The sequence below is a fragment of the Pan paniscus genome, chromosome 3, assembly GCF_029289425.2.
Source record: "Pan paniscus chromosome 3, NHGRI_mPanPan1-v2.0_pri, whole genome shotgun sequence".
Taxonomy (NCBI): Eukaryota; Metazoa; Chordata; class Mammalia; order Primates; family Hominidae; genus Pan; species Pan paniscus.
Window position 1 is genome coordinate 84,740,244 of NC_073252.2, and position 19,823 is coordinate 84,760,066.

A 19,823-nucleotide genomic window follows, 5' to 3' on the forward strand; every position below is an offset into this window, starting at 1 on the left:
AACAGTTCTTTTCTCATGTAAAATATCTTAAATGTTTTACAACTTCTACATTATTGTTAGTGTTATAAAATACTTTATTATGTGACTTTACTGTGTACTGTAATTTCTTTAGTCAGTTCCAATTACTGGACATTTTAAATGTTTCTAATTAGCTGTTGAAAGTAATGCTCTAAAGCAGGGCTCCACAGGCCAGCATTGGTCCATGGCCTGGTCACAGCAGGAGGTGAGCAAGGAGCTAGCATTGCCACCTGAGCTCCACTTCCTGTCAGATCAGCAGCAGCACTAGATTCTCATAGGAGCATGAACCCTGTTGTGAACTGCGTTGCATGTTCCTTATGAGAATCTAATGCCTGATGATCTGAGGTGGAACAGTTTCATCCCAAAACCATCCCCTCCTACCTGTCTGTGGAAAAATTTTCTTCCACAGAACCTATCCCTGGTGCCAAAAAGATCGGGGACCGCTGCTTTAATTAACATCCCTGCAGCTAACTCATTGCAGATAACTTTCTCCAAGTAAAATAGCCAATTCAAAGGCAGACACCGTTTAAGACATTTGATACGTATTGTCAAATTACCCTCCCAAAAGTTTGTGCCAGTTTTTGCTTCCTATGATCGTGCCTGTTTCTTCATATTCTTATGTATTCTGGATATTATCATTCTTTTTTACTATCATCAACTTGAAAGGTGAAGCAATATTTCATTTGTAACGTTAGTTTAAAATAATTCTTCAAAAGCAAAATAAATAATAGTAAACCTGGTAAAATCTAGAATGATTTTTTTCTTTTTAGTTCTGCACTAAGAAATTGTATTACCCTATACTGTTTTCATTTTCTGTTCTTTGCTTCAGAGAATTATCTTAAAAGCACATTTGTATGCTCTGAAGTTAATAGAATTCAAATTTCCTTCACAGTATTCTAAGGAGAAAAAGCTGTTGGTTGGTGAAAATTGCATTGAACTACAAATTGGAAGACATGTATTCTATTCCTTATGATGCTGTTATATGACTTTATGTAAATTTTAAAACCTCTTTATTCCTCGTGCTAATTTTTAAAATGTGGAATTGGATTGTAGTTTATAAAACACTATCCAATTTTTAAAGTTTTTAGATTCCAATAAAATATAACTGAACATATTTCAGTTAAAAGGAAGAAACTCAATAGGGCTTCATCAATTCATTATTACCAATATCTACATCAAAACTAAGTAATAGGCAGGATGTCATACAATATAGTGTGGGCTTCCAATATAATAACTCAGTGAGCAGCACAAACTGCACGTACATATACACCCCTTTTTCCTAAACCATAGTTTTAGAGAGCTAAGCTAGACTTTGGTTCATTCACAATTCATAAATTATAGATCGTACCTTTATAGCATGCCACTGTGATATGTCATCTCGCTAAAAACCTGTTTCCTTTTTTAGGCAGTCAATTTCTAGCTATTTCAAACCAAACATTTCTTTGCCAGACATATTTTGTGTCAGTGATTAGATAATTTGAACTACTGGTCATTAAAAGACTACCTAGTATTTTTTCTGAAAAGAGCTGGAGGTTATATTTTTGAGGCTGAAAAGGGTAATGGGGTTTGGAGGTACAGTTTGAATTAACATTCTTTCCCACAGCATAAATGTTTAGAATTTTTTTTTTCTTTTGGTGCAGACACATCTTAACTTCTTCATACCCTGTTGCCATAGTTGATCTTTATTATATTCTGTGTTTCCCATGGCAGACCACTTTCATTCTTTTTTTTTTAATTATTATACTTTAAGTTCTAGGGTACATGTGCACAACATGCAGGTTTGTTATGTAGGTAGACATGTGCTATGTTGGTTTGCTGCACCCATCAACTCAACATTTACATTAGGTGTTTCTCCTAATGCTATCCCTCCCCCAGCCCCCCACCCCTCAACAGAACTTGGTGTGTGATGTTTCCCGCCCCGTGTCCATGTGTTCTCATTGTTCATTTCCCACCTATGAGTGAGAACATGTGGTGTTTGGTTTTCTGTCCTTGTGATAGTTTGCTTAGAATGATGGTTTCCAGCTTCTTCCATGTCTGTGCAAAGGACATGAACTCATCCTGTTTTATGGCTGCATAGTATTCCATGGTGTATATGTGCCACATTTTCTTTATTCAGTCTTTCATTGATGGACATTTGGGTTGGTTTCATGTCTTCGCTATTGTGAACAGTGCTGCAATAAACATACGTGTGCATGTGTCTTTATGGTAGCATGATTTATAATCCTTTGGGTATATACCCAGTAATAGGATCGCTGGGTCAAATGGTATTTCTAGTTCTAGATTCTTGAGTAATCGCCACACTGTCTTCCACAAAGGTTGAACTACTTTATGCTCCCACCAACAGTGTAAAAGCTTTCCTGTTTCTCCACATCCTCTCCAGCATCTGTTGTTTCCTGACTTTTTAATGATTGCTTTTCTAACTGGCGTGAGATGGTATCTCATTGTGGTTTTGATTTGCATTTCTCTGATGGCCAGTGATGATGAGCATTTTTTCATGTGTCTGTTGGCTGCATAAATGTCTTCTTTTGAGAAGTGTCTGTTCATATCCTTTGCCTGTTTTTCAATGGGGTTGTTTGTTTGTTTCTTATAAATTTGTTGAAGTTCTTTGTAGATTCTGGATATTAGCCTTTTGTCAGATGGGTAGATTGCAAAAATTTTCTCCCATTCTGTAGGTTGCCTGTTCACTCTGATGGTAGTTTCTTTTGCCATACAGACACTCTAGTTTAATTAGATCCTGTTTGTCTATTTTGGCTTTCGTTGCCATTGCTTTTGGTGTTTTAGTCATGAAGTCCTTACCCATCCCCATGTCCTGAATGGTATTGCCTAGGTTTTCTTCTAGGATTTTTATGGCTTTAGGTCTAACATTTAAGTCTTTAATCCATTCTGAATTAATTTTTGTATAAGGTGGAAGGAAGGGATCCAGTTTCAGTTTTCTACATATGGCTAGCCAGTTTTCCCAGCACCATGTATTAAATAGGGAATCCTTTGTACATTTCTTGTTTTTGTCAGGTTTGTCAAAGATCAGTTGGTTGTAGATGTGTGGTGTTATTTCTGAGGCCTCTGTTCTGTTCCATTGGTCTATATCTCTGTTTTGGTACCAGTACCATGCTGTTTTGGTTACTGTAGACTTGTAGTATAGTTTGAAGTCAGGTAGCATGATGCCTCCAGCTTTGCTCTTTTTGCTTAAGATTGTCTTGGCTATGTGGGCTCTTTTTTGGTTCCATATGAACTTTAAAGTAGTTTTTTCTTATTCTGGGAAGAAAGTCATTGGTAGTCTGATGGGGATGGTATTGAATCTATAAATTACTTTGGGCAGTATGGCCATTTTCATGATATTGATTCCTCCTATCCGTGAGCGTGGAATTTTCTTCCATTTGTTTGTGTCTTTTATTTCGTTGAACAGTGGTTTGTAGTTCTGCTTGAAGAGGTCCTTTATATCCCTTGTAAGTTGAATTCCTAGGTATTTTCTTTTCTTTGTAGTAATTGTGAATGGGAATTCACTCATGATTTGGCTGTTTGTCTGTTATTGGTGTAGAGAAATGTTTGTGATTTTTACACATTGATTTTGTATCCTGACAGTTTGCTGAAGTTGCTTATCAGCTTAAGGAGATTCGGGGCTGAGATGATGGGGTTTTCTAAATATACAATTATGTCATCTGCAAACAGGGACAATTTGACTTCCTCTTTTCCTAATTGAATACCCTTTATTTCTTTCTCTTGCCTGATTGCCCTGACCAGAACTTCCAACACTATGTTGAATAGGAGTGGTGAGAGAGGGCATCCTTGTCTTGTGCTGGTTTTCAAAGGGAATGCTTCCAGTTTTTGTCCATTTAGTATGATATTGGCTGTGGGTTTGTCGTAAATAGCATTTATGATTTTGAGGTAAGTTCCACCAATACCTAGTTTATTGAGAGTTTTTAGCATGAAGGGCTGTTTAATTGTGTTGAAGGCCTTTTCTGCATCTATTGAGATAATCATGTGGTTTTTGTAGTTGTTTCTGTTTATGTGTTGAATTACGTTTATTGATTTGCCTATGTTGAACCAGCCTTGCATGCCAGGGATGAAGCCGACTTGATCGTGGTGGATAAGCTTTTTGGTGTGCTGCTGGATTTGGTTTGCTAGTATTTTATTGAGGATTTTCACATTGATGTTCATCAGGGATATTGGTCTAAAATTCTCTGTTTTTGTTGTGTCTCTGCCACACTTTGGTATCAGGACAATGCTGGCCTCATAAAATGAGTTAGGGAGGATTCCCTCTTTTTCTATTCATTGGAATAGTTTCAGAAGGAATGGTACCAGCTCCTCTTTGTACCTCTGGTAGAATTCGGCTGTCAATCTCTCTGGTCCTGGACTTTTTTTGGTTGGTAGGCTATTAATTATTGCCTCAATTTCAGAGCCTGTTATTGGTCTATTCAGAGATTTAACTTCTTCATGGTTTAGTCTTGGGAGGGTGTATGTGTCCAGGAATTCATCCATTTCTTCTAGATTTTCTAGTTTATTTGCATAGAGGTGTTTATAGTATTCTCTGATGGTAGTTTGTATTTCTGTGGGATCGATGTTGATATCCCCTTTATCATTTTTTATTGTGTCTATTTGATTCTTCTCTCTTTTCTTCTTTATTAGTCTTGCTAGCAGTACATCAATTTTGTTGATCTTTTCAAAAAACCAGCTCCTAAATTCATTGATTTTTTTGAAGGGTTTTTTCTGTCTCTATCTCCTTCAGTTCTGCTCTGATCTTAGTTATTTCTTGCCTTCTGCTAGCTTTTGAATTTGTTTGCTCTTGCTTCTCTAGTTCTTTTAATTGTGATGTTAGGGTGTTGATTTTATATCTTTCCTGCTTTCTCTTGTGGGCATTTAGTGCTATAAATTTCCCTCTACACACTGCTTTGAATGTGTCCCAGAGATTCTGGTATGTTGTGTCTTTGTTCTCGTTGGTTTCAAAGAACATCTTTATTTCTGCCTTCATTTCGTTATATACCCAGTAGTCATTCAGGAGAAGGTTGTTCAGTTTCCATGCATTTGTGCAGTTTTGAGTAAGTTTCTTAATCCCGAGCTCTAATTTCATTGCACTTTAGTCTGAGAGACCGTTTGTTGTGATTTCTGTTCTTTTACATTTGCTGAGTAGTGTTTTACTTCCAATTATGTGGTCAATTTTAGAATAAGTGTGATGTGGTGCTGAGAAGAATGTATATTCTGTTGATTTGGGGTGATGAGTTCTGGATATGTCTATTAGGTCCACTTGTTGCAGAGCTGAGTTTAAGTCCTGGATATCCTTCTTAACCTTCTGTCTCCTTATCTGTCTAATACTGACAATGGAGTGTTAAAGTCTCCCATTATTATTGTGTGGGAGTCTAAGTCTCTTTGTAGGTCTCTAAGGACTTCCTTTATGAATCTGGGTGCTCCTGTATTGGGTGCATATATATTTAGGATAGTTAGCTCTTCTTGTTGAATTGATCCCTTTACCATTATGTAATGGCCTTCTTTGTCTCTTTTGATCTTTGTTGGTTTACAGTTTGTTTCATCAGAGACTAGGATTGCAACCCCTGCTTTTTTTTTTTTTTTTTTTTTTTTTGCTTTCCATTTGCTTGGTAGATCTTCCTCTATCCCTTTATTTTGAGCCTATGTGTTTCTCTGCATGTGAGATGGGTCTCCTGAATACAGCACACCGATGAGTCTTGACTCTTTATCCAATTTGCCAGTTTGTGTCTTTTAATTGGGGCATTTAGCCCATTTACATTTAAGGTTAACATTGTTATGTGTGAATTTGATCCTGTCATTATGATGTTATCTGGTTATTTTGCCTATTAATTGAGGCAGTTTCTTCCTAGCATCGATGGTCTTTACAATTTGGCATGTTTTTGCAGTGGCTGGTACTGGTTGTTCCTATCCATGTTTAGTGCTTCCTTCAGGAATTTTTGTAAGGCAGGCCTGATGGTGACAAAATCTGTCAGCATTTGCTTGTCTGTAAAGGATTTTATTTCCCCTTCACTTATGAAGCTTAGTTTGGCTGGATGTGAAATTATGGGTTGAAAATTATTTCTTTAAGAATGTTGAATATTGGCCCCCACTCTCTTCTGGCTTTTAGGGTTTCTGCTGAGAGATCGCTGTTAGTCTGATGGGCTTCCCTTTGTGGGTAACCCAACCTTTCTCTCTGGCTGCCCTTACCATTTTTTCCTTCATTTCAACCTTGGTGAATCTGACAATTATGTGTCTTGGGATTGTTCTTCTCAAGGAGTATCTTTGTGGTGTTCTCTTTATTTCCTGAATTTGAATGTTGACCTGCCTTTCTAGGTTGGAGAAGTTCTCCTGGATAATATCCTGCAGAGTGTTTTCCAACTTGATTCCATTTTCCCTGTCACTGTCAGGTACACCAATCAGACATAGATTTGGTCTTTTCACATATTCCGTATTTCTTGGAGGCTTTGTTCATTTCTTTTTACTATTTTTTCTCTAATCTTGTCTTCTCGCTTTATTTCATTAATTTGATCTTCAATCAGTGATACCCTTTCTTCCACTTGATCAAATCAGCTATTGAAGCTTGTGCATGTGTCACAAAGTTCTTGTGCCATGGTTTTCTGCTCCATCAGGTCATTTAAGGTCTTCTCTACACTGGTTATTCTAGTTAGCCATTCCTCTAACCTTTTTGCAAGGTTTTTAGCTTCCTTGTGATGGGTTTGAACATGCTCCTTTAGCTCGGAGAAGTTTATTATTACTGACCTTCTGAAGCCTACTTCTGTCAACTTGCCAAAGTCATTCTCTGTCCAGCTTTGTTCGTTTGCTGGTGAGGAGCTGCAGTCCTTTGGAGGAGAAGAAGCACTCTGGTTTTTAGAATTTTCAGCTTTTCTGCTCTGTGGTTTTATTTACCTTTGGTCTTTGATGTTGGTGACCTACAGATGGGGTTTGGTGTAGATGTCATTTTTGTTGATGTTGATGGTATTCCTTTCTGTTTGTTAATTTTTCTTCTAATAGTCAGATCCCTCAGCTGCAGGTCTGTTGGAGTTTGCTGGAGGTCCACTCCAGACCCTGTTTGCCTGGGTATCACCAGTGGATGCTGCAGAACAGCAAATATTGCTGGCTGATCTTTCCTCTGGAAGTTTTATCCCAGAGGGGCACCCAACCGTATGAGGTGTCTGTCAGCCTCTACTGGGAGGTGTCTCCCAGTTAGGCTACAGGGGTCATGGACCCATTCTCAGAGCTCAAACGCCATGCTGGGAGAACCACTGCTCTCTTCAGAGCTGTCAGACAGGGACATTTAAGTCTGCAGAAGTTTCTGCTTCCTTTTGTTCAGCTATGCCCTGGCCACAGAGGTGGAGTCTGTAGAGGAAGCAGGCCTTGCTGAGCTGCGGTGGGCTCCACCCAGTTCGAGGTTCCCAGCCGTTTTGTTTACCTACTCAAGCCTCAGCAATGGTGGACATCCCTCCCCCGACCAGGCTGCAGCCTCGCAAGTTGATCTCAGATTGCTGCGCTAGCAGTGAGCAAGGCTCCGTGGGTGTAGGACCTGCTGAGCCAGGAACGGGAGAAAATCTCCTGGTCTGCCACTTGCTAAGACTGTGAGAAAAGTGCAGTATTTGGGCGGGAGTGTTCCATTTTTCCAGTTACAGTTTGTCTCAGCTTCCCTTGGCTAGGAAAGGGAAATCCCTCTATCCCTTGGGCTTCCTGGGTGAGGTGATGCCCCGTCCGGCTTCAGCTCATCCTCCGATTGCTGCACCCACTGTCCAACCAGTCCCTGTGAGATGAACCAGGTACCTCAGTTGGAAATGCAGAAATCACCCGTCTTCTGTGTCGATCACACTGGGAGCTGCAGACTGGAGCTGTTCCTATTCGGCTATCTTCCACTTTCATTCTTTCTACTCTATTTCTATTCTTGTTTAAAATGTGTCCTATTGGTTCATTGAATATTAATAAACCCCTTATGTTGAACTTTTACATAAATGGTATCTGTCACATGTTACACACTCAATTAAATTGAATAGAATTCCTACACCAAGCAATCAGTGAGCTGTACAACCAAATGCAAAGAAGAAACCAACAAAAATAAAACTCTGGTAACATTCATTAGTTCAAGCACACACCTACACATACACACAAACCACTTGCTTCTGGCCTCAAGATTAGCTCTGGTTTCATTCTACCTTTTGCCCATTAAGATATGATCTTTCAGTCTTTTCTCAACCCTTCTCCCACTCAGAGTCTAACTTGTTTTAAGTTGTCTCCTAAACTAGTTCTCCCTCTTAGCCCAAACCCCAGAATATACAAAAGGAGAAAAGGGAAATCATAGATTGAGAAGCAGTAAATACAGAGTTTGCACTCTACTTTCCCCATCTCATGGGTCCTTTATTTCCTGAGATATTTTCTTGCTGGGGACATCGGCAGGTGTCAGAGACTATGTGACTGATACTATCCCTAGTTGCCACTATTTAAAACGAAAAGTACAGTGTCATAGGGTTCCAAGATAGTGATTACAGGTGGATATATGTATAGGCACAAAGTAGATGTCTTTTAACTATGACCAATTTTTTTGTTTTTGTCTGTTTGCTTTTAATTTTTTTTAGAGGTAGGGTCTTACTTTGTTGGTGAGGCTGGAGTGTAGTGGTGTGATTATAGCTCACAGCAGCCTGGAACTCATGGGCACAAATTATCCTCTGGCCTCAGCCTCCTAAGCAGCTGAACTACAGGCATGCACCACAGTGCCAAGCTAATTTTTTATTTTTTGTAGAAACAGGGTCTAACTATGTTGCCCAGGTTGGTCTCAAACTCCTGGCCTCAAGCAATCCTCCTGCCTTAGCCTCCCAAGGCATTGGGATTAGTTGTGAGCCAGCACACATACCCTACGATCTGTTTTAGGCTGAATGTCGCTTTCTAAGACAATGAGATTCTGTTCAATCACTTCATGCATTAGCAATATTAAACCAAACACTTATATGAGCTTCATAACTCTATATTACTTCTTCAAGACCTTTTTTTTGAGTCTGAGTCTATCTGAATGCCAAATAGTGAAAACCCTGTAAAACAGTGTAAAAGTGAGGCATTATGTTTGACATCAATAGTAGAAAACAAAGATGGGGAAAAACTTGTTTCAACTTAATGTAAGGCATACTCCATTTCTGTTATTGGTAAATTCCAGTATACCTCTTCATGAAAGCTTCAACGTTTGTTTTAGATCACCTAGTTCTAATGTGGTGATTTTGTAGTTTCATATGTAATTTATTATTCTTACATTATTTTTCCTTTCAAGGAAAAAACTAGAATAAATAGTAAAAAATATTGATTCTGCTTATGTGATTTGCAGAATTTCTTTGGCCCTGAGTTTGTGAAAATGACAATTGAACCATTTATATCTTTGGATTTGCCACGGTCTATTCTTGTAAGTAATAAAACCAATTTGTGTCACTCTTAGAAAATAATTTCAGTAGTGTTAAAAACCAGTTAAAATTCTTATAATGCTTATTTTAATAAATGCCGTTTATTTTTTCAATTGTAGACTAAGAAAGGGAAGAATGAGGATAACCGAAGGAAAGTAAACATAATGCTTCTGAACGGGCAAAGACTGGAACTGACCTGTGATACCAAAACTATATGTAAAGATGTGTTTGATATGGTTGTGGCACATATTGGCTTAGTAGAGCATCATTTGTTTGCTTTAGCTACCCTCAAAGGTACCAAGACATTTTATATTCAGAGTACAGTATAGAAATTTAGCAACAAGCAGACTTCCTATGTTTGTTACCATGCCTGACCTCATTTTGACAATTAGTAACTAAATGAACTAGTCAGTAGAAGTGAGTTAGGAACTCCCTTTCTTCTCCCAGCTACTTTCATTGTTTTAATAGTTATGTTTGTTAGGCACCTTCTGTATCTGACTGGGAAGATTTTTTTATTTTTTGCTATGGTTACATAAAAATATTTTTAAATTATATTTTAGGGACCATTTTATATGTTAATGGTCTACATGTGTACTCTAGAAATTAGTATCCTAATATGAGCCTGAATGTATAGCAAGACCTTATTTCTGAATTTCCACATCAATTTATTTAGTCTACTATCCTAAAATCACAGTGACTTTTTAAAATGTCAATTGATGGCTAAAAATTAGTTATTTCACATATCTTTTAAATATTGTATCCACTTAAACCCATGATGTTCACAACCACAGTGGTCCAAGACACAGCTTCAGTAGAAACTTCTCCTATTTATCAATTAGAGTTGCCATAGCAGTAAGAAACATTTTGGAATTCATCTCCTTTTTAAATAAATCATTATATTTATAAATTACTCTTTAATATTTCAGATTCCTGTTTACCTCAAAATTTAACTTGGAAAGCTTAGACAACAAAGTACCATAAATGACAATTGACAGGTTAAAGGATCCTAAAACTCTATAAGCTCTTAATATCTTCTGTATCCTAAAAGAAATATTTCCCTCAATATAGCTTATTGAATTATTGTGCCTTAAAAATGAATAATTTATGCTGTAGACTCATACAATAAATAGTCAATTAGTACCTACTGATGTTCTATCACTTTACTAGTTTCACTTTTAGACTAATCAGTCAATATTGTCTACATGAGGCTGATTCAGTTCATCCAAATATCTGTTTATACTATACCTAATTTCTTATAGATTCTGGTGAAATCAAATTGTATTGAATAATTCTTTTATTTGTAGAGAGTAAATAATAGTTAACTAATGACATTAAAAAATAAAATGATAAATGTCATTCCTTCTAGGTTTCAGCTGGTAGCTCAATAATAGTATACTAGCTAATATTTATTAAATGTTTACCATGTACTGTGTGCTTTAACAAGTGTTTTTATTCATTATGTCATTTGATCCTTATAACAATGCTGTAAAGCAAGAATTCCCACTATCCTGATCTTAAAGCCAAGAAAACTGATGTCTAGAGAGGTAAAATAATATATTCAGTGTCATACGGATAGTAAATGTTGTGACCAGGTGTTGAATCTAGGACTGTATGTCCTTAGAGCCGCCATTCTTAAAAGAGTGGGCCATATTGCCTCCCATCTAAATGGAGTGTCTCAGAGCTCCCTGCCACATTTTTAACAGTCTTGTATTTATATTCTCATATGATACTCTTTTATGCAAGTCTGACCAAAAAGTGAAGAAATCGGAAGAAAACACTAAAGTATTTTTTTATTTTATCTGAATATTTTTCTCATTCTGTTTTAGATAATGAATATTTCTTTGTTGATCCTGACTTAAAATTAACCAAAGTGGCCCCAGAGGGATGGAAAGAAGAACCAAAGAAAAAGACCAAAGCCACTGTTAATTTTACTTTGTTTTTCAGAATTAAATTTTTTATGGATGATGTTAGTCTAATACAGTGAGTACACAAGAGTTTCTCTTTTGCTCTTTTTGGACACTGGTCTTTTGACCCTTTAGCTTACTGATACTGAATTACTTGATTCCAATCAATGATAATGTCTGCTTTATCATAAAAGTAATATTTCTTTCAACACAGTTTATTTAATCCTTATGCCTTAAAAGCTTAATAATAAGCTTAGTAATAAACTCATGGAAATTAACCTTACATGCCTATAATAAAAACCACCCCAGTATTCAAAATCAAAGGCCAAGATGTCTGTGTTTGTTTTTTCAGACATACTCTGACGTGTCATCAGTATTACCTTCAGCTTCGAAAAGATATTTTGGAGGAAAGGATGCACTGTGATGATGAGACTTCCTTATTGCTGGCATCCTTGGCTCTCCAGGCTGAGTATGGAGATTATCAACCAGAGGTAGGATTTGTGTTTTTTTCCAGGACCATTTTTGTTTGGTGTTGTTACCTTTAACATAGTTAATGACTAAACCTGATTCAGGTGTTTGATGTTTAGATCTGAAGATTTTTGAGGCTTCTTTGGTTCCTCAAAATGACCAAGCACTCCATGTATATCAATTATATAAAGTCATGAAGTGTGGGATTTTTTTTTCCTGTTTAAAGTTATCCTGTTTTGGAGTTTAGGAATATCTACCACTTACTCCTTCTCCTGAGTTCTAACCTATAGAGACTATACACAGGAGTTATTAGTCAAATATAAATTAAAAGGATCTCCTGCCTTCCACATGATGGGCTGGCAGCCTGGCAGAGCTTACTGTGTGGAGAACTCACAGTATACTTAAAGCCTGATGTTTCTAAATAAAATTGATCTAAGAGGAAGCAAGGGGCTAGAAGCTGTGCTGCTGGAGCAGCATCCTTCACAACGTTCATCCTAAACTAGAGTGATATGAGGCCCTTGAATGTCACACTTCTCAAGCTTGCTAATCAGTTCAGTCATTTTATCTCACTGAATAAAAAAGAAAGACTGATGCATTTCTTCTAAAACTCATTCCTCAGAGAGAGAGGTAGAAATAGAAGTACTTCATCTCTTAGCCAAAGCAAGAACTTTAAGATAGAAGGAAGAGGGTTTACTCCAATAAAAGGCAAACAATTGCTTATGAAAACATTCTTTTATCTAGGTTCATGGTGTGTCTTACTTTAGAATGGAGCACTATTTGCCCGCCAGAGTGATGGAGAAACTTGATTTATCCTATATCAAAGAAGAGTTACCCAAATTGCATAATACCTATGTGGGAGCTTCTGAAAAAGAGACAGAGTTAGAATTTTTAAAGGTAAGCATCCAAGATTACAAATGATAAGCTTTGTATCTTTTCCAAGTAAGCAAGAAGTGTTAGAGGACACATATCTAAGAGTTCAAGTGCCAATAACTGATACTGTGCATAATCTCATCTCATTGCTGGCCAAAATTATGGTATTTTAATTCTCATTTTGTAAAAGAGGGAAATGAGGCTCAAAGAGGAAATGTAATGTTCCCAGAGATATGGAGCAGATATGATTTGAACCCATGTCTATCTGGCTGTTAATCCTATGCTTTTATCTTATTCCATACTCAAAATCAAAATACATTATACAGAAGAAACAAATGAATTTGGTGAATGGCTTGATATGAGAGGCAAGTTCATACTGATTCTAGAATTGCTTGTTTTGCTTTTTCTCAAAAGGCTTAAAATTCAATTACATCCTTTAAAAATGGTCTTCCCACTAAATGCCAATTAATGTAGATAGGGGTAAAGAGTCACAAAAATTGACTTACTAGTTTACAGTTCTATTAGTTCTACAGTCTATTAGACCTATAACCAGCTTTCTATATGACCTTAGATAAATAGTATATTTATGATCAAGAAAAATAGTATTATGTAAACTTCCAATGCAAATAGCAAATATAAGATAGTGTTCTGTTGAAAAGACAAATTTTCAGAACATTCTTCTGTTTTAGCTTCCTAGGATGTAACAGTATGCCTTCCATTCGCTGCTGCATATAGAAAGAAATCAAGTTTACCAGCCCTGTGAAAATTTATGAAGGGATTTTATTCACAGACTTACATTACCTTTAATCTAGTGTTCATGGAAAGAAAGAAAGGCAAGATGGTTTTTTCTGTTTGAGTCCAAATTTAAAGATATTAAATTATGGACTTATACTTTTCTTAGTTATTACATTTTTATACTTGTAGAAAGTAAGATGTTACATTATAATTTTATTAATAAAGGTAGAAGGCAGATTGGCACAGTGAAAAGAATTTGCATGAGGATTTGCAGACAGACAGTCTTGCATTTGAATTCTTATTTCAACTAGCTGAGTGACCTTGAACAATGTGTTTAACTTCTCTAAGTCTCAGTTTTCTCCTTGTAAATAGCATGCCTAAGGAATATTAGGTTGCCCTACTCCTTCTAATAATATATTCTGTTACTTCATTTCCCTTTAACTTTAGTATCTTTCTTCTAACTTAAGAAGTTTTATCTTGTTAACACAACCTTCTAAGGCTACACTTTTGCTGTATATTATGTTGTTTTTGAAATATCTTTCGTAAATCTGCTTTATTGAAGTATAATTTATATACAATAAAATTTACCATTTTAAGTGTTTGGTGAGTTTTTAAAATATATGTGCATTTGAGCTGGGTGTAGTTAAGGATGCCTGCCTGTAATCCCAGCTGGTTGGGAGGCTGATGTAGGATCACTTGAGCCTGGGAGTTTGAGGCTGCAGTAAGCTTTGATCTTGTCACTGGGTTCCAGCCTAAGTAACAGAACAAGACCCCATCTCAAATAAAATAAAATATAAAATAAAATAAAATAAAATAAAAGTAAAAAATTAGTATAATAAAATATGAAAATATGTATACAGTTCAGCAATCACCTCCACAGTCTTGAGAACAAGGGTTAACAAACTGTGGCCTGCCTGTTTTGTAAATAGTTTTATTGGAACTAGTCCATACTCATTTCTTTATATATCATCTATGTCTGCATTCATACTATAACAGCAAAGTCCAGTCATTACAATAAAGATCATATGACCCACAAAGCCTGAAATATTTACTATCTGGCCCTTTACAGAAAAAGTTTACCAACTCCTGATATAGCACATTTCGAATACATAAAGCTCCCTCTTGTCTCTTTATAGTCAGTCCCCTCCCTCTACCCGTAATCCTTAGCAACTACTGATCTGCTATTACCATAGTGTTTTTTTTCCTAGAATGTCATGTAAAAAATAATATAATATACAGTCTTTTATGTATGGCTTCTTTCACTTAGAATAATACTTTTTTTTGTTTCTGAGACAGAGTCTCACTCTGTTGCCAGGTAGGAGTGCAGTGGCATGATCTCGGCTCACTGCAACCTCTGCCTCCCGGGTTCAAACATTCTCCTGCCTCAGCCTCTCAAGTAGCTGGGACTACAGGCACATGCCACCACGCTCGGCTAATTTTTTATATTTTTAGCAGAGACATGGTTTCACCATGTTAGCCAGGATGGTCTCGATCTCTTGACCTTGTGATCCGCCCACCTCGGCCTCCCAAAGTGCTGGGATACAGGTGTGAGCTACTGTGCCTGGCCTAGAAAAATACTTTTAAGATTCATCCATGGTGTGGTATATATCAGTAGTTTCTTTTCTTTTTTTTTTTTCTGAGTAGTTTTTCTGTGTGCAGATACATAATTTGCTTATTCTTTTCATTAGTTGATAGATATAAAGCTGTTATAAACATTCCAGTTCACATTTTTCTGTGAACACAGTTTTTATTTCTCCTGAGTAAATATCTAGCAGTAGGATTGCTGGGACCTATGGCAAGTGCATGTTTAACTTTGTAAGAAACTTCCAAACTGTTTTCCAAAATCATTGTACAATTTTACAGTCCTACCAACACTGTGTGAATTTCAGTTGCTCCACATCCTTGACAACACTTGGTAGTTTCAGTCTTTTTCACTTTAACATTTGAAATAGGTGAATAGTGGTATATTATTATGGTTTTAATTTGTACTTCCCTCATTACTATTTATGTTGACCAATCTTTTCATGTGTTTATTTGCCATTTATATATCATCTTTATTGATGTGTCAAATAAAACTTTTTACCCCCTTTTGTAACTGGTTATATGTTTCCTTACTGTTAAGAAGTACATGTTCTTTAAATATTCTGGATACAAGTCTTTTATCAGATATGTGGGTTTTACATATATTTATTTACTCCTAGTCTGTGGCTTGCCTTACATTTTCTTAACATTGACTCTTTTTTTTAAGAGTCTCACTCTGTTGCCCAGGCTGGAATTCAGTGGTGCGATCTTGGCTCACTGCAGCCTCCACCTCCCAGGCTCAAGTGATGCTTCTTCCTCAGCCTCCTGAGTAGCTGGGATTATAGATGTGCACCACCATACCTGGCTAATTTTTGTATTTTTCATAGGGACAGGATTTTGTCATGATGGCCAGGCTGGTCTCAAACTCCTAGCCTGAAGTAATCTGCCTGCCTTGGCCTCCCAAAGTGCTGAGATTACAGGCATAAGCCACTGTGCCAGCCAACATTAACTCTTGATGAGCAAGTTTTCAATGTTAATGAAGTTTCCAATTTTTTTTATTTTCTAGTTTATGGTTTTTGTGTTCCATCTAAGAAATTTTTACCCAACCCAGGGTCACAGACACCTTCTAAGTTTTATGCTTTTAGTGCCTGTATTTAGGTCTGTGGTCCATTTTTGGTTAAATTTCATATGTAGGGTGAAGTAAGGGTTGAAATTCATTTTTTTAGCATGTGGATATACAGTTGTCCCAGTAACCTTTGTTTAAAAGATTATCCTTTCCACATTAAACTACATTGATATAGTGTGTTAGTCCTTTTTCACACTGCTGATAAAGACATATACCCAAGACTGGGCAATTTACAAAAGAAACAGGTTTAATGGACTTATGGTTCCATGTGGCTGGGGAGGCCTCACAATCACGGTGGAAGGTCTCACATGGCAGCAGACAAGAGAAGAGAGCTTGCACAGGGAAACTCCCCTCCTTAAAACCATCAGATCTCGTGAGACTTACTCACTATCATGAGAACAGCATGGGAAAGACCTGTCCCCATGATTCACTTACCTCCCACTGGGTCCCTCCCACAACATGTGGAAATTCAAGATGAGATTTGGGTGGGGACACAGCCAAACCATATTCCACTTCTGGCCCCTCCCAAATCTCATGTCCTCACATTTCAAAACCAATCATGCCTTCCCAACAGTTCTCCAAAGTCTTAATTCATTTCAGCATTAACCCAAAAGTCCACAGTCCAAAGTCTCATCTGAGATAAGGCAAGTCCCTTCTGCCTATGAGCCTGCAAAATCAAAAGCAAGTTAGTTACTTCCTAGGTACAATGGGGGTTACAGGCATTGGGTAAATACAGCCATTCCAAATGGGAGAAATTAGCCAAAACAAAGGGGCTATACAGGTCCCACGCAAGTCCGAAATCCAGCAGGGCAGGCAAACCTTAAAGCTGCAAAATGATCTCCTTTGACTGCATGTCTCACATCCGGGTCAAGCTGATGCAAGAGGTGGGCTCCCAAGGTCTTGGGCAGCTCTGCCCCTGTGTCTTTGTAGGGTATAGACCCCTCCTGGCTGGTTTCATGGGCTGGTGTTGAGTATCTGTGGCTTTTCCAGGTGCATGGTGCAAGCTGTCGTTGGATCTACCATTCTGGGGTCTGGAGGACAGTGGCCCTCTTCTCACAGCTCCACTAAGTGGTGCTCCAGTTGGCACTCTGTGTGCAGGCTCCAACACCACATTTCCCTTCCCGACTGCCCTATCACAGGTTCTCCATTAGGGCCCTGCCCCTGCAGCAAACTTCTCCCTGGGATCCAGGCATTTCCATACATCCTCTGAAATCTAGGCGAAGGTTCCCAAACCTCAGTTCTTGACTTCTCTGCACTCACAGGCTCAACATCATGTGGAAGCTGCCAAGGCTTGGGGCTTCCAGCCTCTGAAACAACAGCCTGAGCTGTACCTTGGCCCCTTTTAGTCACAGCTGGAGTGGCTGGGACACAGGGCACGAAGTCCCTAGACTCTACACAGCAGAGGGACCCTGGGCCCGGCCCACAAAACCATTTTTTCCTCCTAAACCTCCAGGCCTGCAATGGGAGGGGCTGCTGCAAAGGTCTCTTACATGCCCTGGAAACCTTTTCCCCATTGTCTTGGTGATTAACATTTGGCTCCTTGTTACTTATGTAAATTTCTGCAGCCAGCTTGAATTTTGCCTCAGAAAATGGAATTTTCTTTCTATCACATTGTCAGGCTGCACATTTTCCAAACTGTTATGCCCTGTTTCCCTTTTAAAACTGAATGCCTTTAACAGCACCCAAGTCACATATTGAATGCTTTGCTGCTTAGAAATTTCTTCCACTAGATACCCTAAATCATCTCTCTCAAGTTCAAAGTTCCACAAATCTCTAGGGAAAGGGCAAAATGCTGCCAATCTCTTTGCAAAAAAAAAAAAAAAGAAAGAAAAAAATAACAAGAGTCACCTCTGCTCCAGTTCCCAACAAGTTCCCAACAAGTTCCTCATCTCCATCTGAGACCACCTCAGTCTGGACCTTATTGTTCATATCACTATCAGCATTTTTGTCAAAGCCATTCAACTAGTCTTTAGAAAGTTCCAAACTTTCCCACATTTTCCTGTCTTCTTCTGAGCCCTCCAAACTGTTTCAGCCTCTGCCTGTTACCCAGTTCCAAAGTCACTTCCACATCTTCAGGTATCTTTTCAGCCATGCCCACTCTACTGGTACCAATCTACTGTATTAGTCCATTTTCACGCTGCTGATAAAGACATACCTGAGACAGGGCAATTTGCAAAAGAGAGAGCTTTAATGGACTTACAGTTCCATGTGACTGAGGAGGCCTCACAATCATGGCAGAAGGTGAAAGGCATGTCTCACATGGAGGCAGACAAGAGAAGAGAGCTTGTACAGAGAAACTCCCCTTTTAAAACCATCAGATCTTATGAGACTTATTCACTGTCACAAGAACAACACAGGAAAGACCTGCCCCCATGATTCAGTTACCTCTCAGTGGGTCTCTCCCATAACATGTGGGAATTCAAGATGAGATTTGTGGGGGGACACAGCCAAACCATATCATACAGCTTCAATATCTTTATGTCACCATTTACCAAAGTGTATTGCTATGGTATGGTATTATTCCAACAGGTCTGCCAAAGACTGACAGAATATGGAGTTCATTTTCACCGAGTGCACCCTGAGAAGAAGTCACAAACAGGAATATTGCTTGGAGTCTGTTCTAAAGGTGTCCTTGTGTTTGAAGTTCACAATGGAGTGCGCACATTGGTCCTTCGCTTTCCATGGAGGGAAACCAAGAAAATATCTTTTTCTGTATGTCCATTTAACCTCTTTTCATTATATTTTCAAATGATATTACCAACTTCCAATGTAACATATTAACAGACTTTCCTTAGACTCTGCCATTCAGTGGGGATAATACATCTTAATACTATTTAACTCTTCCTTTGTAGTTGTGGAAATTATTATTGAGATTTTATTTATGTCTGGTTTTTTCAACAGGTGACTTTTAAGATTATTACACGTTCCTGGCTGGTTATATGCTCAATTAACTTTAGTTAAATTACAACCAAGTTGAATTCTCTGAATAAGTCAGAATTTATTCTAGGGTTGTAACTTCTCACATGGAGAAATCCTCCTAATGTTTTTAAGAAAGATAGTTATCTTAACCCTAGTGAACCTTGTCTGGCCCAATAGTAAACCCCCTCGTAGCAACTGTTATTTGAATTTCAGAGGTACAGAGACTTACTGGATTTTATGAACTAGTCCCAGGACTTTCCGCAATTTTAGATTTTTAGTGTACAGCTCTCTATAAAGTTAGAAAATGATTTTTAGAAAATAATATGTTTGTGGAAGATAGTTAGTGATAAAGGCATATTTTGATTTTGGACCTAGTTGGGACACCTGAACATTAAAGTTCCATTGGCAGACTTCAGAGATGAATAAAAAATATTAATATGTTCAGGTGTTTGTTTTCCTAGTGCTATTCAGGAACTACTGATACCTTTAGTTCATCTTTAGGCTAAAGTATAGTCTCAGCAAAACAGTATTTATAAAGTTACCAAGGTCCTGATGGATCTGGATAATCTTCAACCCTGAGACCATTCCTAGACCTAATGGTTAGTTGATTGACTTCCTCTGAAACCAAGAGATGTCACTAAGATTGCCAGATAATATGTTCTCCAGACCACCCACATCTTCTCAAGATTGTCAGGACCAAGAAATTACCTGGGTTTAACTTCCTTCCCCCAGTGGAAATGCTGGCAGAGCCCATGTCTGAAGGAAACCTTAGATTGATTAATTATAAATCCAGTTTTGGACCGTTTTGAAAAGGTGACAAGTCAAATAATCACACAGCAGTCAACTCTATGTAATTTGCCAAGCTACCACACTAACCCACATATATAGAACGAGCTGTGA

The 19,823-nt window shown here is 37.9% G+C and overlaps 1 protein-coding gene across 20 annotated transcripts in view; it reads left to right on the forward strand.

Annotated features, from left to right (window-relative positions):
• PTPN13 (protein tyrosine phosphatase non-receptor type 13) overlaps positions 1–19,823 on the forward strand; it is a 225,410-nt gene that overhangs the window by 132,728 nt on the left and 72,859 nt on the right. For all 20 annotated transcript variants that reach the window (XM_055111581.2, XM_034958880.3, XM_055111582.2 and 17 more), the window contains 6 exons: positions 9,308–9,382; positions 9,500–9,674; positions 11,207–11,360; positions 11,637–11,775; positions 12,494–12,646; positions 18,534–18,716. In XM_055111581.2, coding sequence (XP_054967556.2) covers positions 9,308–9,382; positions 9,500–9,674; positions 11,207–11,360; positions 11,637–11,775; positions 12,494–12,646; positions 18,534–18,716 — 879 coding nt within the window. The remainder of the gene's footprint in view (positions 1–9,307; positions 9,383–9,499; positions 9,675–11,206; positions 11,361–11,636; positions 11,776–12,493; positions 12,647–18,533; positions 18,717–19,823) is intronic.